At 39.8% G+C, this 24119-nt stretch overlaps 1 gene segment (V, D, J or C); it reads left to right on the top strand.

Annotated features, from left to right (window-relative positions):
- Positions 1 to 4335: 4335 nt before the first annotated feature.
- The window catches only part of LOC104515541, a 32319-nt gene continuing 12535 nt past the window's right edge, over positions 4336 to 24119 (top strand). The window contains 1 exon segment of the C gene segment in view: positions 4336 to 4451. Within this exon segment, the coding sequence occupies positions 4336 to 4451 (116 nt within the window).

Below are 24119 nucleotides of genomic sequence, written 5' to 3'. Positions count from 1 at the left end.
AGCCCTCCTCACGACTCACTCCAGTAATTCCCTGTCTTTCTTGAACTGAGGAGCCCAGGACTGGACCTAGCACTCCAGACGTGGCCTCACCGGGGCACAGTAGAGAGGGAGGTTGATCTCCCTCGACCTGCTGGCCACACCCTTCTTAATGCACCCCAGGATACTATTGGCCTTCCTGGCCACGAGTGCACATTGCTGTCCCATGGTTAACTTGCTGTCCACCAGCACTCCCAGGTCCTCCTCTGCAGAGCTGCTTTCCAGCAGGTCACCCCCAGCCTGTATTGGTGTCTGGGGTTATTCCTCCGCAGGTGCAGGGCTCTACACTTGCCCTTCTTGAACTTCATTAGGCATCAGAATAGGAGGTATCATCGTTTGCAGAAGAAAATCCAGGAGCTTTTGTACAGCCGGATTAGATTAGTAAAATAGTGTTGCTGTAGCTAATTACACAGAAGAGGGCAGAATTTGCAGCTCTCCCAGCTGGTATGAGCCAAGAAAAGTTTTCTGTAGAGAAATTGTGCTCCACAGTGAAATATCCTCATTCAAATCAGTACTTTGTGATTTAGAATTATCTGTAAATGTGAGCAAACACATTGTCCTGTAAGAGATCCAGTGATACTAGAACATTCAAGAATGCTGATAACCAAAACTCTTAAGTACAAAACCTTTTAATAGTACTATCCATGTTCTCCTACAGATTTAATTGTGTCCATATTTGATTGTGTTCAGATGGTCTTTGAATACCTCCAGCAGTGGAGTCACTATCCCTGGAGATATTGAAAAGCCACCTGGACATGTTCCTCCACAAACAGATCTAGATTGTCCTACTTGAGCACATGACCTCCAGAGGTCCCTCCCAACATCAATCATTCTGTGTTTTGGTGGTATCTTTGTCATACACAGAATATTTGCCTAGAAAAATTAAAAGAAGAAAGCTGAGGTTAGGATTATAATTATTTGGATAGAAGAAATAAATTGCACATTAACAGGCCAGTTCATTAAAGGAAAAAAGCAGCACATCTTGCCTTATAGCTATAGATAGAGAGGTCAGGAGCACTAACACAATCAAAAAAAATTTCTTGAAGAAAATGTCAGGCAAGCGATGTCTTATCAGCCAGAGGTGGAGTACCTTTGGAGAATGCAAAAAAATATTCAGGCCTCAGGTTCTCTTGATGTGATTACAAAAAGCAGTGCCACTACTACTGCACCAAGGGCACTAGTTTACACCATATCACCTCTGTTATCCATCAACTTCATTTTCTTATGGATGTGCATATGAGAAATATCTGTCCAGTTTAGGGCTAGTAGTTATTCAGTGGTAAAAATGAGCATGTTTTAGCACTGAAAATTATTCTAAAATCACTAGTAATGACCTTCCCCTTCTGTCCATCTGACTACACTATCACATCTTTCTGGTGGGAACATGCTGCCACTCAGATGCTGGGCTGTAGACTGTGCCCTACTCTGACGCCAGTGTCGGATAGCAGCAGTGAGCCCAGCTGTGGTAGGTGTGCCTAGGGAGAGGAGCTCCTCTGATTAGTGGCAGAGCTCTGGGAAGAGGGGAGTAGGTTGAGGAATATCAGGGAGGGCAAGAGAGAAATAGACTACTGGAATTGCACCCTACCTTCCCTGGGACAGGCCCAACAGGCAGACAGGGCATGGGATGCATAAGACTCCCTTTCCACTCTCCACCCAGTGGAACATGGTGACTTAAGTGATATGGGGCGATGGAAGCAAGTTCCTGCCTGGTGCAGCAGGTGAGCATCTCCTGTGACTACCCCACCTTCCCACGTTCTCTTGCATAATAAGTACAAGGATCTGCAAATTGAATAAAACAACAAGGACAAGGGTTCACCTGGCTCGGAGGTCTCACTGACATTAAGATGGCCTATGCCCTGCATCAAAATGACTTTCACAAGGAAAAAAAGACAGGTCATTGTCATAGGCGACTCTCTCCAGAGGGGAATCGAAAGCACAATATGGAGACCAGACGCACTTCTTAGGGAAGTCTGCTGCCTCCCTGGGGCCTGCATTAAAGATTTGAACATCTGGTGGTGCCCTCAGATTATTATTTGTTATTGGCTTTTCAGGTATACAGTGATGAAGTTGTGGCAAGTAGTCCAAGGGAGATCAAAAGAGGTCTTCAGGGCCTTGGGATGACTGATCGGGGGATCAGGAGCACAACTGATGTTCTCCTCTGTCCTTCCATTAGCAGGGAATGACAAAGGAAGAAACAGGGTCCACAGATCAATGCCTGGCTCTGAAACTGGTGTCACCAGCAGGATTTTGAATTCTTTGATCATGAGTTGGTCTATACGGCACCAGGCCTGTTGGTGACAGATGAGTAATGGCTGTCTCTGAGGGTGAGAAGGGTCCTGGTGCAGGAGTTAGCAAGGATCATTGAAAGAGCTTTAAAACTGATTTGAAGAGGGAAACAGATAAAACCAGGCTCGCTGGAGATAAGCCGGGGTGTGGCACACCAGTGTTTGAGGGAGGGTGTACTAGCAAGGACCTTTGGTCTACCATCACAGTGGAGGTAAGGAACGTAGACCCATGGAACAGCAAAGACACAAGGGTTGTTGATGTGCTAGAAATCGTGGAAGGGCCTGAGAACAGTCACATAGGAACCGAGGCTTCTCACATCAAAAAGGTGGCAGGATCGCTAGCCCAACTGAAGTGCATCTGCATCAGTGCATGCATCCTGGGCAACAAACAGGAAGAGCTGGAAGCCATTGTGGAGCAGGAAAACGATGACATAGTTGCCATCATGGAAACATGGTGAGATGACTCACACAACTGGAGTGCTGCAATGGATGGCTATAAACTCCTCAGGGGGGACAGGCAAAGAAGGAAAGGTGCTGGAGTAGCTCTGTATGTCAAGGAGTATTTCCATTGTCTAGAGATTAATGATGCTGATGACAGGGTTGAGTGCTGGTGGGTAAGAATCAGGGGGAACAACAAGGCAGATATCATGGTGGGACTCTGTTATAGACGACCCAACCAGGATGAGGAGGCAGATGACTTAAACAGCTGGGAGAAGTTTCTCAGTCCTTAGCCCTTGTCCTCATGGGGGGCTTCAACTTACCAGATGTCTACTGGAAATACAACACAGCAGACACGTAATAGTCTTGGAGGATGCTGGGGTCTGTGGAAGTTATCTTCCTGACAAAGCTGGTGAGTGAGCCAAGCAGAGATGGTGCCTCCCTGGACTTGTTTTCTGTGAACAGACAAGGACTTATGGGGGATGTGATGGTTGGAGGCCATCTTCATCACAAAATGGTAGTTTTTGATTCTCGGAGAAGTGAGGAGGGTCCTGGTTGAGTGAGGGAGGGTCCCTGAGTGAGGGACCTGGTTGACAGATTCCCTTGGGAGGCAGTCTTGAATGTCAAGTGAGTGCAGGAAAGCTGGACAATCTTCAAGAAGGCAGTCTTAAAGGCACAGGAGCAGGCCATCCCCATGAGCCAAAAGATGAGCTGGCAGGGAGGAAGAACAGCCAGTCTGAACAGATTGCTTTGGCTGGACCTAAGGAAAAAAGGGGACTTAATGACCTCTGGAAGAAGGGGCAGGCAGCTAAGCAGGACTACTATGAGATTTTGCAGGGAGAAAATTAGAAGGGCGAAAGCCTAGCTCAAACTTAATCTGTCTACTGATATAAAAGACAATAAAAAATGTTTCTATAAATACATTAGGGACAAAAGAAGGGCTAATGAGAATCTTCATCTCTTATTGAATGTGGGGGGCAAAATAGTGACATGGCTAGAGAGCATCAGGTTCAGGAACACCTAAGGAACCTGAAAGGACACAACTCCATGGGACCTGATGAAATACATCCATGACTCCTGAGGGAACTGGTGGATGAGGTTGCTAAACCTCTATCCATCATATCTGAGAAGTCGTGGCAGTGTGGTGAGATTCCCACTGACTGGAAAAGGGGAAACATAACCCACATCTTTAACAAGGAAAAAGAGGAGGATCCAGGGAACTACAGGCCAGTCAGTCTCATCTCTGTGCCTGGCAAGATCATGGAGCAGATCCTCCTTGAGACTATGCTGAGGCACATGGAAAATGAGGAGGTGATTGGTGACAGATAACATGGCTTCTCCAGGGGCAGATCATGCCTGAACAAATTTGGTGGCCTTCTAGGATGGAGTCACGACCTTGGTGGTTAAAGGCAGGACAGTTGGTGTAATCTACCAGGACTTGTGCAAAGCATTTGACACCGTCCTGCATTACATCCTTGTCTCTAAATTGAAGAGGCATGGATTTGACAGATGGACCACTCAGTGGATAAGGAACTGGCTTGATGGTCGCACTCAGAGAGTTGTGGTCAATGGTTCAATGTCTGAGTGGAGACCAGCGACTAGTGGAGTTCTTCAGGAGTCAGTACTGGAACCGGTGCTGTTCAACATCTTTGCCAGTGACATGGATGGTGGAATTGAGTACACCTTCAGCAAGTTTGCTGATGACACCAAGCTGTGTGGTGCAGTCAGCACATTGGAGGGAAGAGATGCTATCCAGAGGGACTTGGACTGGCTGGAGCGGTGGGCGTGTGCCAGCCTCATGAAGTTCAACAAGGCCGAGTGCAAAGTCCTGCACCTGGGTTGGGGCAATCCCAAACATAAGTACAGGCTGGGTGGAGAATGGATAGCGAGCAGCACAGTAAGGTGCTGCTCAGTAAGGTGGCAGCACAGTAAGGCATCTGTATCTTGGGCAGTATCCAGATGTCATGGTTTAGCCTTATCTGGCAATTAAGTACCACTCAGTTGCTCCATCACCTGTTCATTTCCCTCCCAGTGAAGGAGGAAAGTTGGAGGAGAAAACCAAAGACAGCTCGTAAAAGTTGAAATAAGAACTATTTAATAATAGAAATGAAACTTATAGTGATAACAATACTACTAATAATAAATAATTAAACCAATAGAAAATAGAACATATGATACAGTAGCTCACCATGCCCTGACTGACACACAGCCAGATTCCAAAAGCAGCAAGCAAATCTGAGTGGAGAGAACCCCGAACCCCGAGCCCAAGAGCAGGGAGAAAAAAAAAACCCGCTGACCTCCCAACCCACTAACTAAAGAACCTGCTTCTCTGCTAAGAGCTACCCAAGAGCTAACAAACAGGAGCTAACAACCCAGCTGTCAGCTGGGCCCCCTAGGGCCACTTTTCATGCCTTCACAAACTGTGCATGTACACCCCTCAGCTTGACCACTGAGCCTGAAGTACCACTGAATTAAACAAAACCTCTCTGCTGCTGTGGGCCAGCCAGCTCTGTGTAATACAGCAGCTCATTCTTGCCTGAAATCAGCACAACAGAGAAGCATGGCCAGCAGGTCGAGGGAAGGGATTCTCTCCCTTTACTCTACTCTGCTCTCGTGGGACCCCACCTGGAGTACCTCTGGAACCCCAACATAAGAAAGGTATTGACTGGTTGGAGCAAGTCCAGAGGAGGGCCACAAAGATGATCAGAGGGCTGGAGCACCTCTCCTATGAAAAAAGGCTGAGAGAATTGGGCTTGTTCAGCCTGAAGAAAAGAAGGCTCCAGGGAGACCTTATAGCACCTGAAGGGGCCTACAAGAAAGCTCAGAGAGGACTTTTTACAAGGGCCTGTAGTGACAGGACAAGGGGTAGCAGGTTTAAATTGAAAGTGGGTAGATTTAGATTGGACATCATTCACAGAGAGGGTGGTGAGGCACAGGAACAGGTTGCCCAGAGAAGCTGTAGATGCCCCATTCCTGGAAGTGTTCAAGGCCAGGCTGGATGAGGCTTTAAACAACCTGGTCTAGTGGGAAGTGTCCCTGCCCATGGCAGGTGGGTTAGAACTAGTTATCTTTAAGGTCCTTTCTAACCCAAATGATCCAATGATTCTATGATTCTACGATGAGTGATTGGACAAGAGGAAACAGCCTCAAGTTGTGACAGGGAAAGTTTAGATTGGATATTAGGAAATATTTTTTCACTAAAAGTATTGTCAGGCATTGGAATGGGCTGCCCAGGGAGGTGGTTGAGTCACAATCTCTGCAGGTATTTAAAATATGTGTAGATGAGGTGCTTAGGGATATGGTTTAGTGGTGGATTTGGCAGTGTTAGGTTAACAGTTGGGCTTGTACGGAAAATCACGCTACCATGAGTCAGTGTTCACAAAGGAGACAGAGGAGTCCTGTAAAAAAATAATAATAAAACTTTATTCGAATAAAGGGAGAGTCCACAGGACATATTCCTGTGGGGTCTCTCACCTACAGAGGGATGCAGCCCCCTTTTATCCTACTTTTCCCAGCCGCAAGAGACCCTCCTCATTTCCCCATTGGCTGAGGCACTCTGAGTATACAGACTTCCCGATCCGCCTGAGACTTTCAAGACAAAAATGTTCTTTTGGCATAACCAAGATGTTCATGGGATTTTTAGATATTCCAGATGTTCAGGTAGTTAATACATTTAACACATTCAGTGGGGGGCAGGGAGGATAAGTTATTCAAGTAATTTACATATTTGAGAGGTCATGTAGTTTCGATACTCTTTCTTATCTTAAGTCTGAGTTCACACAGGTTTCTTTTGTTCCTTGTTATGCACAGGTTTCTTTTCTAAAGACGCGAAACTAGTGTTCCTCTCAGGCTTGATCTTAGTGGTCTTTTCCAACCTAAAATATTCTATGATTCTATGATCTTCAACCTTCTTTTGGGGCTCTGCTTCTTGTCATTTTGATAGCTTCTCTTCCAAGTTGCAAATGCTTCTTAGAAGCCAGTTATTTTTAACTGCATGTGATAGGCAGAATGGGAATGAACAGAGTTTCACAGAGCCCAATATGACTCAGAATGTGCTATACCTGCATTTCTATTGACTAGTGGTACTTGCAGTCATTCAAAACCAAAAGCTTTGCTCATTCCTCTGAGAGAAAGCAGATCTCTGCCTCATAGAAGGTATTGCATGCCACGCATTTTTGCAGACTCTTCTGGTTTTACAGGGGGATGAAACTGCTTAAGCAACTAGGAACTTTGAGACTTGACTGTCGAAAGATTCCGCCTCCAAACAGCTTCTCAGCCCTTTTGCTGCCAGTAGGTCATAGCACATTATGTTTTGTGGGTTCTCAATATAAAAGAAGTTATATGTGAACTTAAATAAAAACTTTTAAATACTTTCAGGAAAATGTTCACCTCCAGCACACCAAGTTTAATCTTATTTCCCCTTGGTGGGCCTCACAGATAGAGGATGCTATCTAACACCTGTGTGCCACTTTTTGATGAGTAAGTCAAAATGCTGATAGCCCTCTCCTGTGGCAGAGAACATTAAAAGCACTCTAAGTGAATAAACATCTTTCCAAAATGTTAAATAGTAAAGTGTCATTAAGAACAAGAAAAACTGAATAGGAGGGAGAATATTTTGCATTTTCTCTCATTTTTATTTCTATTTCTATATGTTTATGCTTCTAGTCTATATAAATCTTGCTTCTGCAGGAATGTATGGGGACACCCCAAGCAAGATTAAATATTTCTCAGGTATCAGTGACCAGCCTCTCACAAGACACAGAGGATGGTAAAGCTTCATAACCAGAAAGGGTCTGGCAGCACAAGGCAGGACTCTGAGTCACTCTCTCTGCAACTACCTGAAAGGAGGTTGAAGAGAGGTGGATATTGGTCTCTTCTCCCAAATGACAAGTGATAGGACAAGAGGAAATGACCTCAAGTTGCACCAGGGGAAGTTTAGATTGGATATTATGAAAAATTTCTTCACCTAAAGTCTTGTCAGGTGTTGGAACGGGCTGCCCAGGGAGGTGGTGGAGTCACCATCCTGGAGGGATTTAAGAGACATATGGATGTGGTGCTTAGGGCCATGGTTTTGTGGTGGACTTGGCAGTGTTGTGTTAATGGTTGGACTTAATGATCTTAAAGGCCTTTTTCAACCTAACTGATTCTATGATTTCTTTAGTGTCTTGGTTTTCTCAGACCCAATAAGAATGTCACAGAAAGGAAGAAGTTCAGGGACAGTATCAACATCAGTTCGTAGACTGCCAGGGAAAAGTCCTTAGACCATCCTCAAGGATTTTCTATCCTCTGGCAAACTTACAACACAAACAAATACTTACTCCAACTATATGTTAAAAAAAAAAAAAAAGAAACCGGTATCTCAACCACTTTCCAACTCAGTCCCATGAACATGCACATATCAAAGCCTCAGTCTTATCTTTGAAGGAAACCTTGTTTCTAACTTTTCTTCATGTGATGCCCCACTGGGCCCACATCTTTTAGGGCTAGGACACTTCCTCACCCTCAAGTCTTTAAGGTGCTTATGTGCAGAGCACATCAATCTGATTTGGGGGTTATTTAGCACTTTCTTGCCAAAGAAGAGTAGTGCAGTTTGCTGTAAGTTGCTCTTCAAATAGGTTTGGATGCAATGTGACTAATGATGCTTATTTCTTACTACTTGTAAAACCCACCTGGGTGTTAGATCTATGTCTGCTATTATTAATGCAAATGTTCGTGTCCTTTTGTGAAAGGGTTTCCTTTGGAATGAAGAGCATATATATATAATTAAAAGGATACTCAAAGCAAACACCAAAATTTCTAGGAGTTTTAACTTGTTAAAAGTAATTAAAATACACAAAATGAGGTGAAACAAACCACTTTTATAAAAAGAAAAATATTCAAATTCCATCTGTATATTCTTTTCAATATAAGCTTTATAACTGAAATGATAAACCAGACTTTATTTCACTTTCTGGTCATATAATATTTTATAGATATTTTTAAGAACATAAACTGCCTGTTTTCTTGTTATTACTGTAAACAATACTAAACTGCATGATAATGGTAAATATTAAAAGCCTTTTTTATACAGGTAAATCCTTCTGTTATCTTCCACAGCATTAAAAACACAATATAATAGAAGTATTCCTGCACTCTGCTAGGCATAATCTGACCTGTCTGTTCTGTTTCCCAAAAGTATTTAAAAGTTCTTGATAAAATTAGGTATATTGAGGTAAACTGAATTTCTTTCCTCGATCTCCCCTGCTACCTGCTGGTCAAAGTGTTCATTGTTCTCACAACATTTTTTATTTGGTGAGATGCAGTAAATAGGTAAAATGGAAAATAGAAAACCAAACACCTGAACCCCATAATAAATGTTGTCTCTGCACATGCCACAAATTAAACTTCTATGCTCTTTGTTTGCTGTCTTGCCTTGCCAGCAGGTGCAGATAAAAACCCTTACTATGTGATATAGATGCTTTAGAAAGACCAGTGCAAGTAATGCACAGGTGAAAGAAGACAAATAGCTGAACTGAGATTCAAAGAAATTTTGTTCAAAGATATGAGCTAAACCAGTTGTACAGCTATAAATGATTTGTAGCAGAAGAACTGGAGTAGAATACAGGAAACATTTGCTGCACTGCTTTTGAAATTCATCAGTATTTCTAAGGGAGCTTTAAACTGTAAGTTATTCAAAAAACTTGGTGGTCAGAGTGTCATAGGGTGATATCAAGGGATGCATTTGTGCCCTGAAAAGCTGTTATATCTAAACCACGCTAGGGTCTTCCAAAGCTGTGGCTGTCTTGCTAAACAAGGAGGAAGTCTGAAACAGCAAGGAATGCAGTACAAACTTTCTGGCTTTAGACAATGAAGAGGCTGATAAGGTGGATGCATACAAGTGTCAAAGTGTCTGGTGCCTTGTGATAAATTGCAGGACAAGCTGATTCATCTAGGAAGGCTGCAAAAGCTGTATTCTTCTGGTAAGGCTCTCTGATCCTTCGAATTGTGAGGTTTTCTGCAGAGGGGTTTCTCTCTGTGGAAGGACCAAGCCAAGTCTGTTCCATCAAGTTCTGCCTGTGGACCTGGCTGGTCCATACAGGTAAGTCTGCAGCTGGCCAGGAATTCTGGATGTCACAAATGTTTATATGTAATACTTCTTTAATTTAATTGAACTTCTTTAATTTAATTGAACTGGGAATTCAGGAATCTTTCTCTTCATTACATATACTGCATTCACAATAATGACTCTACTGAGGGCTGTGCTCCTGAACAGCCATAATCAGATTTAGTGGTACCATCAAGGAGAGGGTGGATGTTAAAGGACTGGCCTTAGAGATGGTCACTTGCTATAGGACTGTGGTAAAAAAACTTATCATTTGGTGTCCACTATGTGTGAAATAGGAGACAGAAATTAAACTCCTTAAACCTTCTAATGTATCAAGATGATGCAGTGGCTAGGAGAAGGATGGATTGACTTAAGCAGAAGGACATAATTGGTCTGTTATTCCTTTTAATTCCATTCCATTTATGTATTTTATAGTAGCATCACTGGGAGAATTTCTATTTGTTCAACAATTTTGTGTATTTAGAACTGTGGGTGAGATATTTAAAACTGTTGAGTGATTTGATCTGCTGCTTTTCATCCTATAATGGTTGGTGTTTCTTCCCCACATCTCAGCCAGCTTTTAGTTAAAAATCTTTGCCTTTAGTAGGGATTTCATATACAGAGCAGCTTGTAAAGCTAACAATTTTATATATAAATAATTTTTGCATAGGCAGACATATAGGTTTCCCACCACTAAATGTATAATTTGTCAAATAGTAATTCTTTCCTCCCTCCCTTCCTTTCTCCCTTCTTTACTTCCTTTCCTCCTTCCTCAATATGTTCTACAGTACTTTTGGAACTTGGGAATGGCACTCTAAGAAAAATTTCAAATGCAAATTGTGCTACGGCATATTTACAGACAAAAATTTATCTGGACATTGTAAGAAGGTTTTTTTGTTTGGGGTTGGGTTTTTTTTGCTTGTTTGGTTGGTTGTGTTTTTTTTTTTTTTGTGAAGTGGTGTTACACTGTGATGTTAAGAGCTGGAAAGGAACTTGCTGCTGGACAGTAACCACATATACTCTTCAATTCAGCCACTCTAACACAGAAGAAACATAATCCCTGTTTTGCTTGTTACCCAAGAAAGAAGTCTGATCAGCTCTTATTCTAATTTTTATTCTTTCATTTCCTGCAAGTAAATGTACTTGAGACTGCTTTACTGGAGTGGAACTGATTGCCTAAATTATTCTGGAAGAGATGCCCAGATTTTTTTTTCAGGTGATCCTGAATATCAATTCAAATGTTTTTCTTCTCTATGGAGTGTGACTCATAAAGACAGATTGCATTAATTAGAAAAGTAAAAGGTTTAGAATAAGTGTTGGTTTTACTCTAAAGAAAATCTGCTCATACTCAGTTTTTTTAGAAGAGTTACTGCAGAATTATTTATTTCATCAGACTTATGCCAGCTACCTTTTTTTCAGCAGACAAAGGAATAGCTGGTTTTTGAGATGCTGTTAATTTTAATGAATTTTTTCATGGCTTTAAATATTTAATCCTTGTGTATAGTTGTCAAGTTTCATAAAAAATATTAGAAATACTTTTATGTGATAAAGAACAGTTAAAATTCATAATGTGCAAAGAAAACATCTTAAATTTCAGGAGAGGATGCAAGTCATGTTTTTGTAAAGGAATGAACTGCTGTGGGTGTAATGACAGATAAGTTAATATTTACGTGCGGAATACGCCTGACAGTGCATTCAGGTAAGCTGCTTATTTTTAGCTTGAGAAATATGAGGATGGTATTTCCAATGTCTTTCCTCCCATTTAACATTCACAAAAGTGAAAGAATTGACAGGAGCACAAATCACTTCCATGTCAACTATAGCAGCCAGTTTTGTGAAGTAAAAGGAAGATAATCAGTAAAATCCTGCTTACGGTAGGTTCTTTCAAAGCTATTGTCAAACAGTTCCCCAGACATGACATTCAGAACAGAAAGTGCAGTCATGTGAGAAAGATGATTGAAAAAAGCCTCACTGCTAATAGATGGATTTGAGCAAAAAATCACATTATTCCCTGTGGATTTAAAAGAACTTAAGTTAATATAAAATTAAATTAGTCAGCTGCATGTGTTATTTTTCAAGGCCAGTATCAATTGAGGTCCCTGCTATTAAATGATGGGTTTTCAACCTGTTTTCTGACTGGACAAACTGATTGTGATTGCCAGTCTAGTCTTACATTAGAAAGGTTCTTGAAAGCTATTACCTGTTCATAGACAGAAACACAGTGTAGGATGGTTTGCCATCTGGGGAAGGATTTGAAGGTGTATTTAAGAAAGGAAAAATTGGCATTAAAATCCTACAATGCTTCTTTTCTCTACATCAGGAATTTGCAAAAACTAGAATTAGTGCCTGAGATTAAAAATAATTAGATGCTTCAGTCTTCTCTGGTTTTATCATTCTTTATTAAATCTGACATTTTTATTTGCTTCTTGGATATTTATAAAAGTAGTTCTTGCAAAATCACTGAAAAATATTACTTACAAACAATTTTTATTCGTTGTTGAGAGTTATAAATTCTAGGCCACTGTTTATGACAGCACTGTTTGTAAAATATGTTCGATGTTAATGGTGCAAATATTATTTAGAAAGAAATGAGACTAAGTACTCAAAAACCAGTAAAGTAAATGCTATACTGTAAGAGAAGTGACTGACTTTTGTGAGCAAATAAAAGGAGCTCACAGGAGATCTCTAGAGGATTTATGTTAGCTTTTCTTTAGCAACACAAAGAGGTTATTACCTATATTTTTCAGTAGAAAATCACAGTGAATTATAAAGATCATTGAGCGATAGGAAATGGTCTTTGCCTGCATTTTTGCAACCCTAGCTGATTGAAAGCTTTGCACTTAACTCTGATTAAGGTCAAAGAACAGAAATTTGCTCTCAGAGCTCTATCATGCAATGAGTTTACCTACCTAAATTAATTATTCATGAGTTAAGCAGAATAAGATTGAAACCTGAATCTGAGGAACTATAGATAGAGAAGTGCACCCACTCAACAAAATTACGCCAGTGAAGCCAAATAAAGTTCATGATTTATCCTAGATGAAAAGAGAACTCAATAGTTTTGTGATGGGACACAGTCCCAGTAACTTAAAGTTCTCAACTACTGCATAGTGCTGGTGTAGCTGACTCAATGTGGGTCTTTCAGCAGCAGATATGTCTGAAAGTCAGTGTAAATAGGTTTGAAAGCATAAATGGTAATTTGTGTAAATGTATACAATATCTTGGACTAGATCATTTTAGAAATCTCTCTGCACTGTAATACTACCATTCAAGCAATTTGGAGGATGCCATTAGAAAACACAAAATGCAAGCTAAATGTTGCCCAGGGACAGCATGAGAAACAATGGGCACAAACTGAAACACAGGTGGCTCCATTTAAACATCAAGAAACATTTCTAACACTTATGATGACTGAGAACTGGCACAGGGTGCCCAGAGGGGTTGTAGAGTCTCCCTTGTTGGAGATATTAAAAGTTGTCTGGACTTGTTCCTAGGCGGGTGGCTGTAGGTGGCCCTGCTTGAGCCACCTACAAGATGACCTCCAGAGGTCCCTTCCAACCTCAACCATTTTGTGATCATGTGGCTGCATATGGTCTTGTTTCCTTTCTGAAAAAGATGGTAATGTAGCCTGAATTTTTAAACCTTAGCCTGTAAGAGGGAACAGAATTTACATGTGAAAAGATTTGCTCAGGTGCTGTACCTCTAGGTTCAAAAATATTAAAAAAGAAATTGTGTTGTAATATTAATTGGAAATATTAGTAACACATAGGATATGTTATTTTGTATTGTCATGACACAGAGTTGGCAAGAGGAAGGTGCAAAGAGGAGGACTAAAAGCAAAAACAAACAGTTTTTGTAATGAGCTAAAAGATAGTGAAGAAAAACGAAATTAATTCCCGTAACGGGAATAACACTGAAAGTGGCATCAAGTGGTTCATGTTCAACCACAAAAGATGGTAAAAAAAGATAACTACAGTGGGGACAGGCATTACCCTTGTAGGGTGTTATAAGTTCTTCTAAAGCTGTTAGCTAGTGTGTGAGTAAGTATAGCTGGATAATAACATTTGGGACTGGAACTAGACTGAAAGCAAATTCTAGTAACAGAAGGAGGTGGATGGAAAAGGCCATTCTAACAGTTCAAAAGTGAGGTCTTGAAAATAATGAGAATGGGGGTGCAAAGGCAGTTTCCTTCAGCAAAAACTTACTAATTTTAGAATAGATCAAGCTCCTTGGGTAAAGATCTAATAGAGACAATATGTTACTGACAACAGTATGAAGGCTGTGCACTTCCTTTCACACAATGTTTGGCTTTAAGAGCATGCTCAATTACTGTAATTAAACCATGTAAGGGCTCTATTCTGTAGAACCAGTGCATATTTGCTTCCGTTTCTGTTCTGTAGATGAAGAGAAAAGCTGTAGAAAGGAAATATAACAAGAATTTGTAATGGTTTCCTTTCACTTTCATAAACTTGTCCAGTGTGTAGGACAGCTGAATTCCCATTCAAGGATGGGACAGGTTTGAATAAATCCTTCTCTTTACTTAAGATCATCTGTTTGAATTCATTATGAAGGGAGGAAACCCCATTGTAGTGGGTATCATACAACTGTCCAGGTAACAGGAGTGGACCTGCGATAAATGACTGCCTCTGTGTCTGCAGAAAAGGGATCTAGAGGCCATGTGCAGAATCTGGCTTGGAGTCAACCAGTCTGGAACCTAAGTCATTTAATTAAAATTATTATTAAGACACATCTGTACAGGAAAGAAAAAAGTGTACTCCAAACTGAAGTGTAATGCTTTCAATATAATAAGCTGAAATACTTACTATAGGATTGCAACAAGCCTCTGGTAGTTTTGAAGATGCTTTAGCAAAATTTATGAAGTTTGGGAATGTATTTATATTGTGCCACAATTGACAAAGGAGAATTTGAAACCATGTCCTGGAACCTTCTATGGTACTGAATAGTTAAAATATTGTATAAGCTGCAAGCTGTCTGTTTTGTAAATATATTCATTGTGGCATAGCACTGAACAGTTCATGCCAAGATACATATTTGGAAGCAGATATATTTGCATGTGCTTTCAAGTAAGTCCAAATGGGGGAAAGCATCTCCCTGAAATCTGCTGGTGTACAGCTAAGCTAGGCAAACAGAAACAAATCAGTACTTGTACTCAGTAATACAGCAGCTCTGATTGTGTATGCTGTTAATTCAAAGTGAACACTTAAGACTGCTTTTAACATACTTTAGTGTTTTAATCCTCATCATCAGAGAACATATAGCAGACCATGCAGATCTGTAGGGTGCTCATCACTGTAGAAAAGTATGTGCTTTTGTGAAAGTCTAATAGAGAGTTCTGAGAAAGAAAGTTGTGGGGGCAGAAGCATGTAGTTGTCTCAAACAGCTTTTCTAGATTGAGATCTTGGAAGCAATACTCTAAATTTACCTTGTTTTGCGCTAGGCTGAAACAAGTAATTCTCCTTGCTTAAGTTGCGAGAACTCAGCAAGTTTAAAGTTCAGATTTTATGTAAATCTTCTTAGGTTTTTGTGAAAATTCTTACAATTGTAATATACTGGTTTTGAGAAAATCATCTTTGGTCAAGGGGTAGCTTAACAATAAATTAAATTAATTAAAAAAATCAGCAGTATAAGGTTGCATCAAATTGGGTGGCTTCCACAGGTTTTTAAAGCTGTGTTCTGAGTGACATTTTGAGGTGGTTTGGGAATAACTTCCATGGCAGTGGAAATGCTGGGAGTGGCAATGGACTTAGCTTTGGGACAAGGACTCTTCTGAAAGTAAATCCAAGTGAGTACAATAGAAGAAGAAAAATCCCATGTGATTTAATAATATATTTAATAATATGTTTAATATCAGAATATATTCTACTATTATTGTTTGCATTTAAGTTTTAAGGCTTACTGATGTATATGTAGACAAGAAAGAGATAATAATGCATTTTGAGGCCACAATGCCAGTTTCTAGGAATCTCTGTGCATCTAATGGAATAAAAATAGAGGCAGAAAGTGGGAATGAGCTGCTCTGTAGACTGCCTATAATTTTATTTATAAATGTAGGTTATGGAAGTGTTTGTGGGGTTTTTTTCCCCCAAAACTGGGAATGTGTGAACGGGGACAAAATCGTAACTTAAAGAGGAATAAAACCTTATGGCTTGGTCATAATTTTGGTGCTGTTTGGGGATGGGGAGCATTTGGAAAAAAAAAAAAAAAACACCCAACAAAGTGAAGTACATCATTGTCTAGGTACGAATGGATGAGGAGTTTAGATGCAGCATTAACTGAGGCAAATGGAAGAAGTGCTATAGAAAAATTTCCACTCCTCTCTTGCTTTTTCTTATCTATCTTCATGGTTACAATTAATTATTCTGACTTCTACAGATGCTGTTATCATAGAAGGATGCAACTAAAATCTTTATTGTGATAGATATGAGCTAGGCTGGTGAGATAGTATCCCGCTGCAGTGGGATTCATAGTAGTGAATTGTCATGAGAATTTTCACTAAGGTTTTGATCTAGGAAACTTGAGAAGAAACACTCTGGGAGATCTATGTGTAGACATAAAAGTTAAAAAACCTTTGAGTCAAAAGCTACTGCCAGCATTTTTGGTAAAGCTCTTTGTCACAGTGAAACTTCATAGTCGTCTATGAAAAGCTGGCATCTGGAAAAGGGACAAGACCTTTTTATCCAAGTAAGTGCCAGAAATAAACATCTCAAAGGCTGAGCTTGATGATGTGATGAGCTTTGGCATTTAGGGATTTAAAGCTAATCGTCTTTATTTTACTCTACCCTTACTGAGAAGCTTTTCAACCATTTGTATTTCCACAGTTAGTGGATGTGTTACACTTCAGATAAAGGATAAGCAAATGTTAATCTTGAAATTTTCAGACTTGTGAGTCCAGGTCTACTCTTGTTAATACAAAACATTCAAGGTCAAATCTACTAGCCCATAGTGATTTTGCTTCGATCTGCATCTGTCTGCTTTTTGATTTTTTTTTTTTCTTGAAAAGTTAATATATTCAAGAGAACTGTCTTGGAAAATGCCTGTGTTTTTCTACTGGTTATAGAGGGACAGTAGGACATCTGTACTAAGTTTAGATAACTCACATGTGTAAGATACACTTCTGGTCTGTCTCAAGACATCTCATTTCCTTAAGATGTAATCCAGAGTGTCAGTTTCTTTGCACCATATGAAGGCTAAAACCCTCAAAGATTTTTTCAAATGAAGGATTTTACTGGTTTCACAGTTAGAAATTGAAATATCATTTACTAAGTAGGGAAAAAGTCTGCTGTGGATCAAAGAATTCCGTGGCCAGGATTTTCTAAAGTTCTGCTGTGGTTTAACTTTGGAGGTGACAATCAAGAGCTTAAATGTGGAAGAGGAATGCCCCTAAAAGTAAAGCCATGTAAGCCTGAAATAAATGTGAAAGGATGTGGAAAGCAAGTGCCTGTGTATCTGAGGATTGCATGCATACAGATATGGGCCATAGATGTCTAATACTAGTTCACCATAGACTTTAAGTGGTGATTTGGGTCATTATTTTATTCTAAGTTTCCAGAATGGAAATGGGGAATTACATGGGAGTACCTACATTTAAATATTCCAAGAAATTTGCCTTTTTATTTACATATAGCAAGTTTTAAAAGCACTGGAATATCAGATGTTATTAAGACCTTATAAATGTCCTTGCCTGGGGCCCCTGATCACTAAAACCTATGGATGAAAAATTTATTTAAATGTGTTTATCTTCCAACAATTATTTCTCTTAGTGTTTTGGCAACCAGCATTTTTAGTGTTCTGAAACTAAGTGTGCATGGTTTTTTGTCCCAGGGCAGACAATCAGACCTTTAATAGGAGCAGCTAAGAACTTAGTGTTTTCTAAAAGTACCTACTTTAATTTATTTCCAAATTACTTCCAAAAGTCAGAGAAAAAGTACATTTCATTCACCTATAATAGCTCAATACTTTGAATGAGCCTATTCCTGCCTGTGTGATTGGATACGGCACAATCCTTAAATGAAAATACAAGCAAGTTGCTGCAGCATGCTTTGGTAATATTCACCGGGTGCAACTACTTTTTAAGCCGGAGCTGATGATATGTTTGCCAGCAAACTAGGTATGAACAGAAACAAAATCCATTAAAGCTTTTGTTAGCGCTTTGTTCTGAGTTTTCCCTGCAAACCTTCAGGACTGGAAATAAACTGAAGGTAAGGCCAGGTGTTTTTTCCTAGTGAAGAATTATCTCATAAGGATTTTTATAGTTGTAAGTAGATGTATAGGTAAGATAGAGTGATACTTACTCCTTGGTCAAAGAAATAAGCTTCCAATTTAAAGTGGAAAGAAAAGAAAGGAACACAAACAATTATATGTAATAGTTTGATGATAATGTCTTTAGTTAAGCAATAAGTCTCATTCAGTAATAAACTATGGATATCATCTTTTAATACTGATTGCATTTAGTTAAGTTCTCTTCCAGGAAAGAGAAGTTAAGAAGGCAAATGTATTTCTCTGGGTGGTTTTTGTAAAGTGCTTGCTGGCTGTGTGAATACAGCAAACTTGGGGAAACCAACATTTGGACAAGGAACAAGAACTGTTCTAATACCAAGCTAAGTGAGAAGTGAAGAATTTCATATATAAATACTAAAAACTAACCTCTGTTTCCAAGGTTCAGCTTCTCATACCAAGCCATTTTTAAAAATTACACTTTTGTGGTTTGGTGGTGTTTTGTTTTTTTTTTTAAGCATTTAATTTGTTTGTAGCTTTAGGAAATTTTGTCTCTGTTCTGGTGAATATACATAAGACTGAAAAATGTTTCAATACTGATTTTTCTTATGCCAACCCTATGGCCTTCCCAAAAGTATGTTACAAAGGCAGTGGTGTGGAATGATTCTGACAAAATGTTTTTATTCTTTTGAAATTAATATGTTGACATGATAATGGTTGCAGAGAAATGATGCAATGCTAGATACTGTCCTCTTTTTGTATCCATGCTTCATCTGAAAAATCTTAAATGGAAAAAAACAGTGAAATATAAAACTTGTTTGCTTTTACAGACCCAAAATATATACTGATCTGGACAGTAAAGTATTAATTGATGCCATTTGTGATAAGAGTTGGTTTAGCAAAATTTTAACCAACAAAAGTAAATTTCTGTACAGAGTGTCATCAGCACAGAAGACATTTTAATTCACACTGGCTTCTAAAAATTTTAGAAAGGCAATATTTAACTATCATTCAGCAGTGATTTGGAATCTGTTAAATTCTTCCTGTAAAGGTTTATGTAAAATGCCTTGTTACGGTGTGATTGGTGGTTATAGTAAGTTCACTTTGGGTGGAGGAAATCAGCTGAGTGTGCTTCCAAGTAAGTCCTTCTGTAAAGATAGTGATCTCAGATCACAGTGTTTCAGCACATCCCAGTCCATTCCCAGTCCCATTGAATGGACTCTCAATGGATCTGAGATGTCCTCAGCAGAGTTGGATGCAGAAATGTTGTGCTTTGGTCATAGGCATTTACTCCCAGAGATTCAGATTGAATAACGAATAAAGAGTCATCCTAGAAGTGCCAGCACGATAAATCAGACAGGCTAATTTCAAGTTTCTGTTAAATTTTGTTCTGCTTTTGCAATTTCAATGAGGTACTTTATAAAGGAGTTTGTCCTGTCCCGGTAGCTTACAGAATGGAAAAGTTTTAATGAGATTTGAAATATGTGCCTAGATTTTCTTTGCTGAGTTGAATAAACCTGAGATGGGAACTTCCTGGTTTATTTCTGTCCAGAAATCATCACAGATCAGGATTTTCCCTGTTTTGTGTACAGTTGTAGAGCAGAAAAATTTTTGCATAGGAATTAAATGAAATGTGAACTCAGGAACCAGTTATAACAAGTTGCAGTTTGGCAAAGGAACAAGGCTCAGTGTTAAACCAAGTAAGTGGTTGGTAACAAGTATTCCTTGATAGGAAGGGTAATTGCAATCAGTATAAAAGAATAGATTTTCTTGTACTTTTCGTATTTATTCCTTTTGAGAAATACCTCAAAGTCTACCCATGTGTCAAATTACATGAGGAAGAAACAGAGAAAGGAGAATAAGATGGCTTTTCTGACAATCAGGAATTCTCTATATGCATTTAATATGCATTAACAGAGGTAAAAGAGCCTGCAGAAGTTCTGTTCCTGTGAAATAGTGGACCAGATGTCCTAGCCAGACATTCTGACTGCTCAGTTATATCTTCCCGAGCAAAACTGTTCACGACTACAGAGTGAAGTGTTTCTGGTAATCTTTCTCTTTACCAAGGCACAGCTTTGAAAATAAATGTTAACTGTATGATTTCTGTAAAGAGGGTCTTAGTTTATTTCTGGCTACACCAAAGCATCCCATGTTCAGGGCACTTCATCTGTCTTGGCATTAAAAAATTGTTAACATGAAATCTTCTAGCTAGGAGCTGGGAAGAGACAACCCTGAGTTCATATTGTGGGGACATCTAACAGGCATTTTGCACACATAGTTTTATTTCAATGACTAGAGTCTCCTGCCATGCAACTTGAAATGAGAAAAAGAGCATGGGGTTTTTTTGTAAGGGAGCTTTTGACAGTGTGTATTCAAAAATGCAGCCAGACTCATCTTCGGAAGAGGAACCAGGCTGCTGATAAAGCCCAGTAGGTATCTCTTCACTAATATGATTAAGAGACATGGAGTATCCTAGGTCTTTTTTCCAGATTTTCCTTAAAATACAGAGGGAAAAGCTGCTTTAAAATAGGAAGGAAAGAGGGCATGTGGAAGAAGAGTACATTCTAAACAATTAGCTTTTAACTTCTCTGTCATGTTGTTGTGAGTGGAAAAGGTCAGGAATTTCTATTTTTCTGCTAAAATCAGTGAATGACCTTTGTGGTGTGCAAGCACCATGTTAGTCAGGATGCACCCTACAGAAGAATACACTGAGATTAGTGTTTATGAATAACCTTTGTTTGCTCAAAATATTAGGCAAAACTGGCTCCTGGGACTTAGGTTTGGATCCCTTACTGAGTTCATTGCCAATTGAATAAACAAGAAAGATTAGGACCTTTGATTGCTTTTATTTTTGAGTTTCCTTCCGGATTTTTTTGGTTTGGTTTGGTTTTTTTGGTCTTGGCAGGGGGTGGGTGGGTGTGTTTGTTTGTGGGTTGTTTTTTTTTTTTGGCTTCTTTCTCTTATGGGTCTAGATCTTTGCTTAGCTTCTGACATTGACTAGCTATCTGATCTGTCTTAACTCCTTCTTTAGACCATGAGAAGGTGTTAGTTATTAGTAAAGCTATGTTAGTTGTTTAAAAAATGGTGGAAATTTCATCCCACTTTGATATGTCTAACAGTGTGTTCTGGCTTTTAAAGGCTGAGGCTTATCTCCTTTACAGTTTTTGTATAGAGGCTTATTACTGTGGACAACTGGGTATTCCTGGAAACTCACCTTTGGGAGAAGCACAAAACTAATTATGAAATCAGGTACATCTTAAAACAAATAGTTGTTTAGCATTATAAATGCAAGGCTGAGATTCTCCTGACCTCCTAACTATGGCAAAAATTGTTCTACTTAAAAATTGTTCAAGGAGCTTCAACTGGCATTGTGCTAACAGGGTAATGGGGATGATTTTCTACTTCAGGAATGTCAGAATTCTTTCTATCGGCATTTATATGGAAAGATCAGAGATATGCAACTAGAAAGACATCCTGTTTTGGAGTCAAAACAGGACTGTTTTGGAGTCAAAGGTATGTGACAAGGATGACATCTCTTTTCTCCTTTGAACTCTTTTGAAAAATGCGTATATTTGACTGGACCAAAAGCTGTGTGTGGTTTTGTTAGTGGATGTGTCACTGTGTGAATTCAGCATCCAACTGGAAAGTCACCTTTGGAAGTGGGACAAAACTGATAGTGAAACCAGGTAGGAGTAAGGATAGGAAAGCCTAATTCTGTGAAGCAACCATTAAAATTCCATTGTTCTTTCCTTCTGTGGGCAATTGAAGGTCAAGGTTGACCTTGCATCAGGGAAAAAGAAAAAAGCTAAATACCTATTTGGAGGACTGGACTCTCCTTCAGGCATCATTGACAGCTATAGTATTTGTGAATGTTCAAAATAAGTTTAATGTTGGTTCTGGAGCAATGACTGTAATAATTTTCTGGCCAGCCTCTATTGATGTCAGTTGTCCTCACAGAAGGACAGAGAGGGCACATCCATCCCAATGGACTCTATGCTGGATGTTTATTTTTCTACAAAACGGAATAAACAAACCACCCACTTACAGCTTTCTACACCTGGAGGGCGGGGTCCTACCTCAACTACTCCTTTTCTTCATTACTACATGTTCTCAGAAATCTCCCTGACCTGTGGGGACACTCATTGTCCTTTTATGTCCATTGTTCAGAATCTTATCCTCATTAATTCTCAGGAGCTGCAGTTCTTGTCTCTGCTGGGAAAACTTACCTTTTGCTCTGCTGTTCCTACTTCTGTCTACCAACAGGTTTTCAGACCTTGAGAAACAATGCTGGGCTGTCTGAACAAGCAGGGCATTATTGTTTAGGGGGATCAAGAAAGGTACTTTCAAGATGTGCATTATGTGCAGGAGGGTCCAGGGGAAAATGTCTGCTCTAATGTCGATCTAATGCTGAAAGAGGAATTTTGTTGTTAATCCTTGTAGCATTTCTTCACATGAATGAAGGACAAACCTTTCAGTCAGTGGTCATCTCTATCAAACCTATCAACTAGGAAATTCTTTAAAGGAAATCTAAGTTAAAGTTGCCAAGGAATTTACTTGGATAGACTAAGTTCCCAGAGATGTTGTGGATGCCCCATCCCTGGATGTCTTCAAGGCCAGGCTGGATGTGGCTTTGAGCAACCTGGTCTAGTGGAAGGTGTCCCTGCCCATGGCAGGGGGGTTGGAACTGGATGATCTTTAAGGTCCCTTCCAACCCTAACCATTCTATGATTCTATGATTCTATAAGTTAAAAGAAATGCTAATTACAAACTAATAAACTACTGGAGGAGAAAATAAGATTTTTGTTTTGAAGACAAATACGGTGTGAATGGAAACTAATTCACCTTTGGAAGTGGAGTGCAGCTAATGGTAAAACCAAGTAAGTTTTAAACCATTTTCTGCTCATATTGTATAAAAAAAAGAGAGATTAAAAAAAAATCATAGCAGTGATTTATTGTATGAGTTGGAGAAAGGTCTACTAAAGTATACCCTCAATTATTTACCTCTCTCAGTAATCTAATTCCTTTCAGATAAGTAGTTTGAGATCCTGAACTCATTTGTTCAGGTAAAGACATTTTGTGCCACGGCCTCTCTCTTTTCCAGCCTCTCTCTTCCTGAGCTTGTGGGATTACACACCACCTGCTTGCCTCCAAAATGGGTTTTGACTTAAGGCAGAGGCAACAGTCCTCTCAGATGGGGTTTGTATCCATAGGGCCTACAGTGCTCTTGATCCCACAAACCCCCTGGGAGGGTTTTCACTTCAGGATCTAGCTGACTCTCAGTAGTGACCAGCAATCTCTAGTCAACCTGACAGTGTCCAGTTATGCTAAGTGGTGGGGAAGGTTTTTAAAGAGAGACGAAAAGCTGTGTAACCACGGGAGCTGATGTGTATAAACCTATCTTTGGCTCTTGAATAAGACTTACTGTTAGACCATGAAAATCCAACACTGTTCCAATGTTTTCTGTTTTCTGCAAGGCTTTTCTTGGGGTGGTGGAAAGCATCAGTGTGGCTCAGTGTGTGGTCATTTATGTGTGACCATATGATGTGATGGACTTTGCTTTAAGGGAATGTGTCCAGTTGGTCCAAAACAACCATTCTTGCTCTCAGTTTGGCTGGCATGGACAATGTGGCCACAGCCTGCTCCCAGATGTCCCAGCATCCATGAGGGAGGTTGTCCTACTGCACCACTGCATCCCAGTGAGGTTTGTGCTGCAAAGGTAAGCACTGTCACCCTTCTGCTATGCCTCCAAGGTTAGAAATGGATGGGCACAGGCTTGTGGAGGCGTACCACATCTGAAAAGGCTTGATTGACATTTTGCTGTGGAAGGAAATGCTGTGTGATATTGGCTCCAGCTACAGCAAGATGACCCGTAGCTCAAGGACCTGGCTGTCTGTCCAACACAGTGGATGTGCAACTTTCTTGTGTGTCCTTTATCAAAAGTCCTTGAATGTTCACTGAAGCAGCCTGTATATGTACTTATATCCAGGTAATCTTTCATAGGATAAGGACAACATAGGTGCTATTTCATGGTGCTCTCATAC

This window comes from Eurypyga helias, unplaced genomic scaffold (genome assembly GCF_000690775.1).
Source record: "Eurypyga helias isolate BGI_N326 unplaced genomic scaffold, ASM69077v1 scaffold1419, whole genome shotgun sequence".
Classification (NCBI taxonomy): Eukaryota; Metazoa; Chordata; class Aves; order Eurypygiformes; family Eurypygidae; genus Eurypyga; species Eurypyga helias.
This window is presented reverse-complemented; position numbering and strand designations above follow the sequence as displayed.